This window comes from Lagopus muta, chromosome 5 (genome assembly GCF_023343835.1).
Source record: "Lagopus muta isolate bLagMut1 chromosome 5, bLagMut1 primary, whole genome shotgun sequence".
NCBI lineage: Eukaryota > Metazoa > Chordata > Aves > Galliformes > Phasianidae > Lagopus > Lagopus muta.
Genome location: NC_064437.1, coordinates 54,058,524 through 54,073,982, shown reverse-complemented (window position 1 = coordinate 54,073,982; position 15,459 = coordinate 54,058,524). Strand labels below are relative to the sequence as shown.

The 15,459-nt window shown below is 41.8% G+C and overlaps 2 protein-coding genes across 4 annotated transcripts; one reads left to right on the top strand and one right to left on the bottom strand.

Annotated features, from left to right (window-relative positions):
- Window positions 1–13: 13 nt before the first annotated feature.
- ATP5MK (ATP synthase membrane subunit k) lies at window positions 14–3,054 on the top strand. Of its 3 annotated transcripts, none has more exons than XM_048946850.1 (5): window positions 30–121; window positions 654–687; window positions 1,823–1,920; window positions 2,006–2,101; window positions 2,971–3,054. In XM_048946850.1, the coding sequence occupies exons 3-4, from the start codon at window positions 1,834–1,836 to the stop codon at window positions 2,096–2,098; spliced, it is 180 nt and encodes a 59-aa protein (XP_048802807.1). In that variant the 5' UTR covers window positions 30–121; window positions 654–687; window positions 1,823–1,833; the 3' UTR covers window positions 2,099–2,101; window positions 2,971–3,054. The 3 variants fall into 3 exon arrangements, with proteins under 3 accessions (XP_048802806.1, XP_048802807.1, XP_048802808.1); XM_048946851.1 differs by lacking the exon at window positions 30–121 and adding an exon at window positions 144–166; XM_048946849.1 differs by lacking the exon at window positions 654–687 and having other exon boundaries at window positions 14–121.
- Window positions 3,055–4,086: 1,032 nt separating this feature from the next.
- Window positions 4,087–15,426, bottom strand: TAF5 (TATA-box binding protein associated factor 5). The gene is made up of 11 exons (XM_048946834.1): window positions 14,790–15,426; window positions 13,387–13,627; window positions 12,008–12,323; window positions 11,229–11,392; window positions 10,655–10,790; window positions 10,063–10,183; window positions 8,916–9,045; window positions 8,112–8,276; window positions 7,516–7,693; window positions 7,203–7,380; window positions 4,087–5,950 (listed from the first exon to the last, which is right to left on the bottom strand). Exons 1-11 carry the CDS (start codon window positions 15,301–15,303, stop codon window positions 5,733–5,735), a joined length of 2,361 nt encoding a protein of 786 aa, XP_048802791.1. The 5' UTR covers window positions 15,304–15,426; the 3' UTR covers window positions 4,087–5,732.
- Between the last annotated feature and the right edge of the window lie 33 nt (window positions 15,427–15,459).

The window sequence follows — 15,459 nt, the reverse complement described above, 5'->3', positions numbered from 1 at the left end:
CTTCCGTGGACAACCAATCAGCGTGCGGATTGGTGGCTGCGCGCGCAGCTGGGCTGCCGCCATCTTGTGGGAGGGCACTGAAGAAGGGCAGAGCGAGGCGGTGAAGAAGGAGGCAGCCGAGGTAGTTGTGGTAGCTGTGGTGGGAGGGAGCCTGTCTGGCTTGAGTGCGGGTCTCTGTCTCCTGCTCTTTCTGGTGGACTTTGCCGCTGGGTGGGAGGGTAGCTGTACGTGGTGTTGGGCTATGGTTATTCTCAAGGGTGCCCGCGACCTTCAGCCGCTGCGTCGCCTCCTCAGCTCCGGCCCATGGCGAGGCAGCATCTGTGAGGGGCAGGCCGAGGGCAGGGAGTTCTTCTGAAAAGGAAAGCTTGCATTGCGCTGTCTGGGCTCCGAGCCGCCCTTGGAAAGTTCCCAGTGACTCTTCTCCAGGGTTTTGCTTTGGTCTTGTGTAAATCAAAGATGAGGTTGGCTTTCCACGTCGTCTACTGCGAATGTCTGGGAAGGTTTCTTTGAGGGTCTTCACTGTTTCACCCTCAGCTGAATGCAGGCAGGCATCTCAATCTGCATAGCAGAGGTGTTACAGGGCCGGGTTTGTGCAAGGATTGTGTTCATGAATGCAGAACCAGCTACAGCCATTCTCTGTATCTATTTTACAGGGTGCCAGGGGCTTCAGCATCTCTGCTAGGCTTGGTAGGTAGTGTGCGGCACGTGTACTTCCTTTGAGCTGAGGTATAAAGTAAACAAGTGTCTGTCTTAAATATGACTTCCTTAAGCATAAGAGAAGGATACTCTTAAAAAATATACCTCTAAGCATTGAAACCTCTTGTGCTGCAAGGAAGGTCAGATACTGAAACCGGCTCTCCAGGGCATTTGTGGAGCCTCCATCTCTGGAGATACTCAAAAATCTAATGACAAGTCCATGAGTGACCCTGTTTTGATCAGGTTGGGGTTGGACTGTATGATCTCTAGAGGTGCCAACATCAACTACTGAGTGATTCTGCAAGTATGCTCCTCTATGTTTGGTAGGCTGTTGTGCTAACTGACTTTGTGCAGTAGACCTGGGATTTTGGTCTAGGTGCAGACAAAATGCAAAGGCGTGCTCTTATGCTTGGTGATTTCACTGTATCTGTGAAAACACTTACAAGGTCCTATAGTTGCCTCAACTGGCTTGCTGGTATAGCTGAAAACTGAGTAGAAATATGTATTTTAGCCCAGTCTGGTCAAGTAAAATACAATAGTAATGTGCAGCTGTGAGCAGAGCAGGTTTTAATGACCAAACATTTGTATTCTAATATAGTATGAAAGTTGCAGCACAGCATTTTGAATTGCAAAATGGCACAGTGGTCTTGCCTGAATCAGGTCACTGCTGAGCTTCTGGACGTGCAGCTGAAGCTATTCCCCAGCTGAGCTTAGGATGAGTTATTTTAATAAAGTGTTGTAAATTCCAGAACAAGTGCTAGAAAATTGTACTGGATGGTTGTGTAGGCAGGAGTAGCAGTTTGGGTGGTTTGTTTCTCTTAGGAATATTCCTTTATGTTGGTATCATCATACAGACTACTTTTTACATATTTAATTTCTGTTGAATGAACTCTGGAAAGTCTGAAGTGCTTTCCTTTTCAAAGCCCCTTATTTTCTTGCCTTTTAAAATGCAGTGCTCTGAATATGCCCATTCTTCAGTGTATATCTAGTCTGTTAAATGTTCTGAAAACACTGTAATAGTTTTGTCAGTGGAAGAACTAGGCACAGCATGGAGATAAGTTTGATCTTCTATTGGTCCTGTCCAACTGACTGTAAAACGTATTAACTGTCTTGTATTGCTTGTTAGAACCAGCAACCATGGCTGGCCATGACTCAGGATCTCAACACCAGTTCACTGGATTTCAGAAGTACTTCAATTCCTACACCATCACAGGCAGGAGGAATGTACGTATCGTGACAATTTTTCTAGTCTGGTAATAATGTTTTTTCTGAGTTTTAGACTGACAGTAAACTTTTTTTTTTTTTACAGTATGTAATAGCAACGTATACAGGCATTGCAATGCTCGTCTTGTATTTCAAGCTCAGACCTAAAAAGAAAACTCCTGCTGTGGCAGATAAATAAATGGTAAGCGGCCAGTTTTCTTCCAGAAAATGGTTCAATTCCAACTCAGGAAGAAAGAGTGACAAAGAAACTGCTAATAACAAAACATAATTAGGAGAAGAAGCACAGGCATGTGAATTCTGTGCACAATTTTAAACCTTAATTATGTTATAGAGTAATTTGGAGGGGGTGGGAGGAGGGGGCCTTCTGAACAAATTAGGTCATTACTGGGGTCTACAGAAATCATGGGTTACTGCTGTTCTTTTTATTCTTCAGACATGCCAAACAGGGTTAGGGATCCTCATGCAGAGTAAGCAAGGAAGGAGGAATGGATGGATGTTGCATCTAGGCGTGTCAGGTTTTGCCTACACAGTGTGTGCCTGTGATTTATCCTTTTGCTGTAAAAAATAACTATTGCTACTACTGCTTTGAGTATTGAAATAAAGTAATAGGTAATGACTTAGTTATTAACTGTATCTGAGAATTCTATGAGGAGATTAACGCTGCATTAAGACCTTTTGAACAGAGAAGAGGAGCGCTATACGCAATGTGCTGAGACCTGAGTAGGCAAGGACCATAGGGAAGTGGTTGAGCTTGTTCTTATGTAGCAAAAACCAAGTGTCACAATACATAGTCCACTTTCAAATACATTTTCACTGAAATGGCATTTTGCAAAAAACTGTGTGTTGTCCTCACAGCCTGCAAAATGTGTAGAAAACAATAAGCTTCAGCTTATTACTAATGTTTATGATAAAGGGACACTACTTCCTTTTTTTAATGTTGAAATTTGCCTGCTTTTATGTAAAACTGGTTTGACTGTGGGAAGGGATGATGCTCAAATAGCAAGCCTTGCACAGCGGTACTAATATGTTTGCTCTCTCATCTCTTGGCAGGTTTTTGGCATGTCTGAAGCACCAATCTGTGTCATTGCAAAGGAAACTGATGTCCTGTGGTGGCTAATAAAATATAAACAATTATTTGCTTTATTGAAAATGTGACATGGTGCAAAGAAGCAGAAGTGGGGTACTTTCTTCCTATTTCAAAAATCATCTGTAGTGGAGATGGAGTAGCTGACTCTTTCCTGAGTATTTGATCTCATCTGTTGTTGTAACACATTCTCCTGAGCACTTAGTAGTAATCTAGGGAAGATCTCAGCAGCACGATCTTAACAAGCACAGAGCTTACAGCTGCGCAGAGCATCTGTGTTGCTGAGTGTCATAGTGGACATCAGTAAACTTGCATGGCTTGCAATACTTGGTTGTGCTGGTTACTTTTTTTTTTTTAACACTTCCAGCTACTAACTTACATGGAAACCATTACTTCATTAATGATAATGCAGTGCAGAACAGCAGTCAGCTGCAGCTTCTGTTGCCTGTATTTTGCATAGAATCTTTCTGGTTTTGAGTTGAAAGCATCCCAACATAGTGTGATCCTTAGTTGACTTGTTGACTTGTATATACAGCCAGCTCTCTGCCCACCCCTAAAGCTGGTATATCATGCTCTCTACCCCGTTTTTCTACAACAAAATTCAGTAAAATTCATTTCCTTCAATGGAGGTGGTTACACAGCACAGTGCTTTTTGGCAAGTCGCAAGCAACAAGGGTTGAACGTGGGACCTGGGATGCAAAAGTAGGAGACAAAAAGCCCTAAACTTAGGAGGTAGGCATGACTGCTGGCAAAAAGTGTAGGTCAGAGGAAATTACACAAGGTTCTCATGTTCTCCCTCCAGCCTTAATTTATTATTAAAGCCATCCTTCTGCATAAAACTAGTCTTTCTGTCCTGTTCACATCAACAGCCTCTGTCCTTTTTGACTTTGGCATCCAATTGGCTAAAATGTATCCCATACAGTTAGAACTAAGTGTAAGTTAAACAACTAGTCATCAACTGCTGAACTACTTTGTTTCTCCTAGCACAGTACTCACGTTTAAAAGCACTGCTCTTGCATCCATTGCAGCTGTCAAGGAAAGAAAGCATCTTCTTCCAACATACAGTGTACAGACACAAGCTGTGTGGTTTCAGTATTTATTATACTATCAAAAGTATAAAACTGTACAAAACAAAAAGGCAGAATGTGGCAGTGTTTTCTTCAAGCTCTCAATGCTGTATGTGCTTTTAGGTAACTTGCTTAATTTACTACAATTTTACTTAAGTCCAGCTGGTCATATTGATTGCTGGGAAATTTTGATGTACCTTTACAGATAAAATCCATAGTAGTTTAGTTTTAACCTTTTGTCTTTAAAGAAAGTTTCCAAATTAGTTTCCTTATGAATTTTCTACCCTTATTTTGATATTTAATGCCCCAATGCCCCTTTACTCCAAGGCTTAGTCAGAAAAAGGATGAGATAGGAGGTAGTTCTTTGTTTACCTTAGAAATGTCAAGTCTTGGTTTTCTGCATCTTCAGTAGAGAGCCAGCAGATTGTTTAAGTGCCTGAGCCCTTACTGCAAGTAACAGGGAATACAAACAGATTTCCTTGTATGTAGTTTGTAGAAGATTCTAAGAGGCCTTTCCTTTTCCATTCACAGACCCCAAAACACGCTCTATCCTCCCAGTATTTTGTATCTTTTACTTTTCCTTAGAAGCTCTGAGCTTTACTGGTTGTCCAGCAAGACTTACTGGAGTATAGCAGGGTTTTTTTGGGTGGCAATTGTCACACAAGCAGACAAGCCAGCCTTTCAAAAGCAAACTGATAGCATACTGATGACTGAGTAAGCTTTTTGCTCTGCAATTTCTTGATCCTCCACTAGTTTTTACAGTGTGATGTATTGAACTATATGCTGAAAGGATGCTGAATTTTGAAGCTTTTCAAATCTAATAAAACACATGAGGGTTTAAGTATATTGTTTTTAAAATTGGGTGATGCATGTCAGTTGTCCCTTCCTCCCAAACCATCCCTCCAAAGAATTCACATTGCAACTTGTGTTGCTTATCACACAGCAGCAGCTACTTGTCAGAACAGAATAACAAGATCTGCATTTCTAATAACTCAAAAGAGCATAGAAGTTTGAAATCTTTTCAGGACTTGGTACTTAGATGCATAAAAACTACATGTAACTTCTCTGCAGTTCCCCACAAGCCTCTGCCTGTTGGGCTTATTCTTTCAATGCCCCATTTGTTGCTGTAATATCCTCACCATACCCGTTGTCCAGCCTAGGCTATAGTGAGTTAAACTACATTCTTCTTTTCTGAGTCTGAAGTTTTTACCTGTGTTTGAGACTGGTTAAACGTTACCAAACCATACATTAAGTGCTTTAAAAAAAGTCATTTGAGAACAAATACCAAGGCTGTTAACTTTCCAGAAGTTTCAGCAGAGCTCAATAGCATCTCTGAGAGGAGACAGCCATTTTCATATACATACATATATATATATATATATACACACGTACGTATACATTTACCAAAAGCACCACAAAACAATTCCTTCCTTTAAATTCACAATGTCTTGTCAAGCTCCAGCATCTTCAAACTGTGGGAGCAGAACATGTGAATTATGAGAGCAGAACAGAGATGTTGCTTGAGTTAGTTTACACAATTTTGTTTCTTCCTGCAATGGACTGGTGAAGTCCACCCATACAAGACATTTCTCTTCATCTCACATTCTGAGGTCACTGCTGCAACAACTTGGCACAGCCAGCCAGTCTCGCGTCTTCCTTATCTACTGTGAACTGTAGGCTCCTGCAGCGAGCAGCAAGTTCCTGCGTGTAAAATGAAGGTGTACAACTGGAGTTGATTTGGTCATGTATGTACCTAGTAACAAGTCCTGTGAGTTTTCAGGCAAGTTTATGTGTCCCGTGGCTGTAGTAAAGTCATCCGTTTCTAAATCTTCAAATGCTTTCACTGCATCCCACAGCCGAACTGTGTTATCCATTGAACCTAAAAGAGAAAAAAGGAAAGTAACAGTTACAAGTCTTTTCCTTGCTAGATAGCAAGTAAACACAATAGGAATTCAAACTCACAAAGCAGAATTACTCATAACTGAATAGTAAGCCCTCATCCTGCAATGAAGCATTTTTAAACAAGCCTTTAACAAAGCAAAAGCACACATAAAAGCTATCACCTGTAATCTAACAGGGACACACTGTGGATAAAGTGCAAAGAAGCACATCTGGGTTTCCATGCTATCAGCCAGCACTTGAAAAGGCAAGACAACCTTAGGGCTACATCCCAACTCCACCAGATGTTTATGATTCTAAGTCACAGTAACTTTTTTTCTGATACTTGAATACTTTCTTTGATAGAGGGAAGACCCCAGTATTTTGCAGGCCCAGAGGTCTGTGCTTTCATTGGAGCACTGGTCAGATGAAGGAACCACCATGCAGGCTGGATCAAACCTGCACTCCGGAAGCATTCACTCTGTGGTAGTGGCTCACTCAGGATTCTTAAAGCACTGCAGTTGGGAACAGGGAACTAAATAAATTCCCAGCCTGATTTCGTAAGGAAATTACTTAGGATCCAGCTTACAGTATCTGTACATTATTTCTTCTATCAGAAAATGAACTTTTTCCATTAACTTCAACTAGTTGACAGAACAGAGCAAATTTGGAATGTCCTAAATTCCTATGCATTTTATGACAACAGTTCACAGAGACGAAACTTTGTGCCTCCACAGACTGAAAATAGTGGCCCTACCAAAGGACCCCTACCAAATCAGCCACCAGAGTATCCATGTGGACAAGCAAGAAAACCAAGCAAACTTCACAAGTTCCACTGCTCATAAACCTGATCATTGATACATAATTTTATATTAAAAATCTAGCATGAAGAAACAGTAAGGCTACAGATTACTTATTTTCTTGCCCTCTCTTCAAGTCCTGCTACATGCCCCCCACCTCTCCTCCCATCTCAGTACCCCAAGCATCTTTAAGACCAGCCATTTTTTGTCTGCCCCAGAAGTATTTCTGACTTCAGTTTACACCAGCACTATGTACAGAGCCCAACCTTCACTATCAATTAACTGTGTAACACCTTTCCTTCAGTTCCCAGAATATCTTGTACCACCAGTTTTAATTCACTGCATCTGCTTAAGAAAGTGACTAATTTGTCTTCCACAGCTTAAGGAATCCATTACATAATCCCACTTTACATAGATGGAACACAACGGAAGCTTGCTTCCAGCGACTTTTACCTGATGCTAAAATCTCCCCATCCCTACTGAATCGGAGCGCATAGATGGTGTCAGTGTGCCCTTTCAGTTCTCCGACCATCAAGCCATGTCCAATATCCCACAGCAGAACTCTGCCATCTGTTGCTCCAGTAGCCAGGAATCGTCCATTAGGAGAAAATGCCAACGAATGAATCGGACCCTACAAAAGACATTTGCAGACAGGAAAGCCAAACAAGCTAATTAAGCCTTCTTAGCCAGTCAATCTGTATTCTAAACGCTGTATTCTTCAGAATCCCACCATAGAAATTAAGTCACGTCGGTGATGTGCCTTTACCTTATGTCCAGTGAATATTCTTACACAATTCCCATTTAAAACATCCCAGAGCCGTACAGTTCTGTCTGCTGAGCCAGTGGCAATATAGTTGGAGTTAGGGTGAAATCGAGTACATGTCACATCTGCAAGGTGGCCAGCAAATATCCGTAAAGGCTGGTAATGATCTGTCGCCCACAGCCTGAAAAGAAAAGCTTTGTTAATAAAGGGAGCCCCCATGAAGTTCAGAATCTATTGCACGGTAATAAAAAAAGGAAGTAATTAATGAGTGGCTTCTCACTGGTAAGTTTACTGAATTAGCAGGATCTGTTCTGGAAAACTGTGCTTCTCAGAAGGGAGAAATAAAGAATATTCTGTCATGGTTAATAAACAGCAGGAGAAAATATTTTTAATTAAATGACCACGAAGGAGGATGCTATCTCCGATGTGTGTTGAAAGGAAAAAAATATGTACATTAAAACAGTTGCTCAGTATTTTAACTCACGTGTAATAAAATTTATTTCCCAAAATAGGTTAGCCTATAGTATATCAGCCAATAATCTCTTCCAGGGTTAATTCACCACAAAACTGATATGTAGAAAACTCATCTAATTTCTTACCTAGCCACTCTGTCATGTCCCCCTGACACAAAGTAATACCCGTAAGGAGAGAACTGTGTATCCCATACTGGATAGTTGTGTCCTTTATATCCCACCAGACACGTGAATGTTTGGAGGCTCCACAATCTGACAGTACCATCCTCAGAACAGGACAGCAGGTAGTTCCTGTCACAGGAGAAAGTATAGGATATTACATATCAAATTCATACCGTAATTCTATGATACATAAAACTCTCCACTGGGCAGCTACCAACTAGTATGTCCCATATAAATCAGGATTTCAGTGAAGTAAGCAACAGTAAAGTGTTCAGGAAGAATTGAGCCCTCAGTCCTTATGCATAAGAGATATTTGAACATTGATGATTAATTCTGATGACACAGCAATACAGAGGGGCACATTTCATTCACATGAAAAACAAACCAAAACCAAATAGTAGATTGCTATGCTATATTACTTTAAAATGATCTTAATGCAACTCTGAACTAAATGGTACGATTCCCTGAATGTGACCTCAGTATGAATTCTTAATTCATAAGAAATTATGAACAGACTCCATTTATACAGTATAGATCATATATAGACTCTGTATTCATGTTCCACACGAAGTTTACTTCTCAGCTGTATTTCAGTGATGGTTGTCTCTTGTGTAGCTTACAAAACGTTTTAAATTCTGTTATTTTAAAGAAGACACAAGAGTTACTTTAATCTTCTGGAAGAAGCTGCATTAAAAACATGTTCACATTCATAGCATACAATTAAGACTCAAGATAAGCAAACTAATTAGCTTGTAAACTTTATTTTACCTGTCGGGACTGAAGCTGGTGCCATAGACAGGTCCACTGTGACCATACAAAATCTTCAACTCACTTGCAGTTTTCTCATCCATGATCCTCTCCAAGACATCATCTGATTCTTTGTCAATCAGACTGAGGTCTGCAATATTTCAAAGTTCATGCATCATAACAACTGTCAGAGGTTCAAAGACAAATGCCATGAAAACAAGTAACATCTTCTTCACAATCGATAAGTAACTCACGAACAAAAGCACCTTGAAATAGGTCATGGTGAAGTGTGTACAATGGCACAACACTTCTACCCTTGTAGAAGGTGACAGTAATACTTTACATAAATAATCACTCTTTCACAAGTCTTCATAATAGATAAAATCGATAAAAACTCATAACAGATAAAATCCTGATTGGTTTATTTTTCATACATGTATTGTTTAGCCTTAAGACACACTTCTTGAGATGACAAACTTTCATGTCTTTTCCCAGGTCTTTTTGACAGCTTTCCACTTGTATGGGAACTGCTGAGTCACGGCCTGAACCTCTGATTGATCACCTGAGGCGAGCCATGAGTCAGCCAGAGGAGCACAGGTGAAGGCAATTCAGCTGTGCTGCCAGAAGGGATGGAGCCAGGCTCCACCCCTCCTAGACCTATTTAAGAGCTGGCTACCAGTGGGCAAGGATTTTGTCTGGAGATCCCTCCTTCTGGTGTTTTGTGGGTGAGCCCAGGATAGGGGTAAGCTTTCTATTTATTCTCTTTTGTTACCATAGTCTGCTTTGCCTAACTCTCTTGTTTATTTTGTGATTTTAACATCCTAGTATTCTTTGATTATACACCACTACACACAACTTAAAATAACTTTCAATCTGTAGGCTACCATTTGCTGAACACCACATTTCATTTCAGCACCAAGACTAAGAACTGTTCATTTGTGTGCAGGCTGCCTGGCAGTAGGTGTACACAGCCAGATATCTCCTTCCTTTATAAATACATATTTCTAATGATAAGATGCAAATATACAACTGTGCACAGTGTTTCTTCAAAGTGACAACATGCAACTGCTCAAAACAACTCTCCTGACAGACACAATTTTCTGTTCACACAAAACACACGTGACACAAACAATGCACACTGACATTCAATTTTCTTTGACTTAATTACCTGCTGCTGCTTTCACACTACGTAGCTTTTTCGGAGTCACAGACCACACTCTGACTGTAGAGTCAGCAAAGCCTCCTACAATCATGCTAGAGTCATCTGTAATATCCACTGCAGTTAAACCCTATAGACAAAATAGCCACTGATGTTGTCTGTAGCTTCCACAGTGCATTTCAAACATTACCAAACCTTATACACCAAAAGGAGAATGAAGTATACTCATTTAACAAAAATAGAATAGTTTGGACAAGCACATTTGAAATTCTTGCACCACTAGACAGAAAGATACATAGATGAGGTCCAGTTAATGGTGACAAAGCAGCACTGCTTCCCAGCATTTTGGTGCAAACTATCGACTGTATTCTGTATGATGCGCTCGGGGTCACAATGGAAAAATGAAAGAAAGAATTAAGGCAAAACCAGAGCAAACCCAAGGAACATAGAAATTAGTTTAAGGAAGTTTATAAGTAGAATTTTGAATGTTCCAAATGCTCTGACAACCAACGTTAACTCTTCAGTCTTCTTTCTTTATTAAGAGTGAAATTTATCATTTTGATTCCCTCCTTCATATCCCCCAAATTCTTCTTTTACCAACCTGATAAGCATTAAGGAACGTATAGAAACAGATGGAAGGCAGGCACTCTGGCCCAAGACGCACACGTCTGGCAGCTTCCTTCATGTTCATCACTTTATCCAGTTTATCTGAGTCTTTCAGTTCAGGAAGAGGAATTCTAGAAGCACACATTTTTATGAACTTTCCATATTGTCAATTTAAACAGAGAAAGCAGAATCTTCATATGCAACCTTATAACTCAATATTCAAATACCAAAATAAATTCAGAAGAATGAAATACTATGTAAAGATTGATGAGAAAAAGAAGCAGTAGCTTTAAGAATTCCAGACAGGTGGTGAAACAAGGTAACTATTTGAGTATGGCCAGAAAAGATGAGGGGGTAACCAAATAAAATCAGGAAGTCTAGATTGACATGAAGGGCAAAGACAGAAGGTTACATGCTAAGCTTTGCATTAGCTCCCCTGAAGTCTTATGGCTGAAGCTGTCTACTGCTGAAGGGGACAAAGAGCTAAAGCATCATGTGACCAGCACTGCACATTTGGCATGATAATGCTGGACTTAACAGGAGTTCTCTGCACATCATTCCCTTGGTACCTGTTTTGAGGAGGAGCATTAGGGTCTTGTTTTTTACTTTTTGACCCCACACTGTCTCTTTTAGGTTTTTTCTTCTTTGGTTTTCCTTCCTCATTTTCTCCCTCTTCATCTTCATCATCCAAAGGCACATCAAACTCTGGTTCTTTCAATAAGCCAAAGAAAACCTGCAAGCCAATAAGATACATACAACATAATGGCAACTGTTGCTCTTACTGAACACTAATTTTTCAGTCAGAAAGGGACAGCTCTACTAAATTGAACATTACTGCGTTCGTTACTGATTAGTCTGTCACAAGTGTAATACGTGTTCTGCTGTTGTACCCAACAACTGATCTGGACAACTGTGAGTTCTCCCATAACCTCTTAGTGCTTCCCTAAAGCAAAATCCCTACCACTTACATAATGTATTTGTGTGGCAGTGTGGTACTACAACTACTGTTGAGATCTACCCAACAGTCTTTGCAGTAACAACTGGAAGTAAGAACAGTTGTTGCTGTACTAGAGAGGATGCCAGATGGGTCCATTTTAAAACTACACAGCAAAATCATGAGTTTAAATCCAGTTCAGCAAACAGAATACAGAGCTGTCTATCACATTTCCTTCTACTGGTCAGTGACACACTTTGATTTCTCTACTCCTGATAACATCTATTTGTACTGAACTCTTCCTTCACTTAGTTCATGTTGTCTTTTAAGATCTCAAGTAGCAATAGCCAGTACTTTCTGAAAAACTACTCTGGAAATGTTCAATAATAAAGAGCAATAATCTTTTCCTCCTACCTTCGCTTTATTTGCCTCTCGTTTTGCCTCCCCAGCCAAGCTCCCAACCATAGCATCTATCTGTTGTTTACTACGAGGCATTCCATCAAAAATATCAATGTAGAGATGTTCCTGAACGATGTTCCAGATCTGGTTGTTCTGCTTTTCCTGAAGATGCCTCTTCAAGAGTTGGTAAGAGTCACGGGAAATACGCAGAACAAACTTGCTTGTTCGGAAATCCAGCATGGTTTCATTGCCTTTCATATGTTCCTTTTTGGTTAAGCTAGATAACACACGGAGGTCATCTTGGTAATAACATTCCTGATCCCCATGAAATCTGTTGAAATTCAACACGTGGTAAAAGATTTATTAGGAAAATACTATCTCCGAAGTGCACACTTAATTACATCATTTTAACATCAAACACAGTAGCTTGCAAAGATTCCTCAACAACTATATATGGAATGATCTTTCTGCTGGAATAAAATTCCTTTCACAAGGAATCAGTGACTTATTGTACACAGTAAAATTAATTAAGAGTTTAAAAAAAAAAAAATGAAGAGAGTACACAGAAATGCATAAGCACAAAGGATTACTGCCTGCAGTAAATAGTTACACTAATACATCTATTTACATAAATAAAACTTCAATTAGTGGTACCATAAAGTACAAGGCATTTCTTATTATGTAAGACTACCTGGATGTATTTGTAATTGACTCATATGAATATGCACATTTAACAATGAATACATTCCTCACTTCCCACTCACATTACCTAATAGCTGACATACATCTAGAAAAAATAAGCTTCCATTTTTAATTCAAATCATTTATAAGATACTTGTGGCAGGGAACATTTTAATTATTTAAAGAACTTTTTTTCTGACCATGTTTGAGGGATAAACACGGGTTGAAATGTTTCTTAATTGGTTTGATCCCAGAATATAATAATGTAGATTAATGATAATTTCCTTTAATCTTAGAAGAATTTAAATATATACATACAGTATGATATTAGTAAACATAGACTGCACTGCTTTGGATCTCAGTGCAACTTTCAAGTGCTAGAAAATGAGCCCACAGTCTTTCCCTAAAGCAGCAGCATCTTCTCACTGATACTTTGCAGCAGGGAACCCACCACCTCAACATAAACACCATTAAAATCTGCAAGCGTACAGTTCAAAAGCATGGAGTTTGCACATCTTTCTAATATTGGAGATTGGAAAAGGATTAACAATTCCAGCAAACCACAGATTGTAAGTCCCTTCAGCATTACTGAAGAACATGTGTTTGTATATGTATATATGTACACACATACCTATGCCAGGCACTACAGCTAACGGACTTAATCAAAGTAGCAGACAGCACATAACGGAATTACACAAATTAAAATCACTTACCTTTCAAAAAAAGACTTAGCTTCACTCTCATGTTGGTTGTAGACCAACTCCAAGTACATGTGCACAAAGAGAGGATAAAACAGCTGAGACAGTTCAGCCCGATGACAGTCCAGGGAACACTCAATGAAGTTTTTTAAACCGCTGTAATACTCCTCATACAGCGTAGGGTCCCCCTGCTGATTGTAGGCAGACAACACTGCACTCACATCTGGCTGATCCTCCACAACAACACCTCCTCCAACTGCAAAAGCATTAGCATATAACAGATTGTAATGCTGCCTCAAAGAGCAATACACAAATAGCAAACACACAGTGGCTAACAACACCTATGCTGAGGTAAGACGCTCAGAACAAAACAGAACATTGTTTTGCATCTGTTCAGCCCTACCTTTAAGTGATACAATTGAGAGGATGGTGGCACATTAACTATAGCCCAGCAACTGATTCTTCAAGTACAGTTCTTAATTTTTTGTGCCCTCCCTGCCAAAAGTTGCCTACAAAGTATTTAATGTAGTGCCTAACTCGGCTAAGTGAAAAAAAAGCTAGTGTCGCATCAGAATCCTTCACTGCAAGGGCTAGAAACTGTCAAATGAGGAGCTGAATATTTTTAAGCCTGTAAGATATAATCGCTATAATTATTTTGCTTCTAATGAGCAAATTAAGTTAATCAACTGAACAATTTACCAAGACCACTTCATAGCCATTAGAGGGTAGTGACTTTCTGACACTTCCTACCACTCTCATAGCAGTCATTAAACACTTTTGTCTCTTGGTCTTCTATCTTTATATATATGTACCTCCTATCAGGTGATGCCAGCAACAAGCTGACTTCATATTGTACTCTTATTGCCATTCAGACATATAAATTCCTGAAACACTTCCAATATTATGTAAAGCTGCCCCACATTAAAATTTATTACAGTCTGAGGACTGAGGAACAGCTAAATCCATTATCAGCTGGCACTAGAAATGCATAAAGCCTTCTCCACGCGTACCCTATTGCTCCTTCTTCAAAATGCAGCAGCTTGTATATCGGGGCTCTGGCAACATCCCAACAGCCATCACCTCTAACTACAAAGGGAATCTTCAGCCTCGCGTGATGTCCTTCTTGAGATGGTACCCAAAGACAACGGGAAGCACTTGTCCCAGCAAGTAAAACAGCCTGTCCTCGGTCCCCTTCTCTGAGAGGTGCACCCCAAAATCGCGATCTCTTCTGGAGTTGCACGGCAGACTGCCAGAACCACCGATTTCCCCGAGTGGGGTGCAGCCTTATCCGTCCCCAGAGGAGCCACCCAGGGGAGCGCAGCCCGTGCCTCAGCATCACAGAGCCCTGAGGCAGCGGGAAGCACACCGAGTCCCTCCCGGCGGCCAACCCCCTTCCGGAGCTGCCGAGCGGGTCTCACCTTTCCCCGGTGGCACTGCGGCCGCTGCCGCCACCCCCGGGCTAGAAGAGGCGACGGGGGCGACGCTGCCTCCTATCGCGATGGTGGCGGCGGCGGCGACCCGGCTGAGCAGCGCCTCGCTGCTGCTGGCATCCCCTTCGCCCCCCGGGGCTCCCGGGAGCCCGGCACCGGCGGGGCTGAGGGCGGCGGCTCCGAGGTCCTCGCCGAGCAGTCGAGCTTCGCGACGCAGGATCTCTTCGGACTCGCGGAGGTTGCTGCGACGCAGGAACTGCAGCACGGCCACCAGCGTCTGCCGGTCCAGCGCCGCCGAAGAGGCGGCCGGGCCCGGTGCCGAGGGCTTACCGGACGATGCGTCCCCGGCGCTCCCCGCCGTCTCCCCCTCCGCCGCCGCGGCCGACGGAGCGGGGGGGGCGGCGGTGGCGGGGGGAGCGGCGGGGGGCTGTGGCGGCGTCCCCGCCTCCGGGTCCGGCTTCACCGCGGCAACCTCCGCCGGCTCCTCAGGTACCGCCGCCATCTTGCATCGCCCCCCATTCGCCGGTGGCAGGCGGCTGCCGCCAAGCGCGGATGTTTTTGCAACAGTCAGGGCAAAGGAAGGGCACCGCCCTCTGTGACTGGTAGAGCGCTCGTAGCTTCATTTTGCGACGCTGCCGAGAGGGCTTTACGGCAGCGA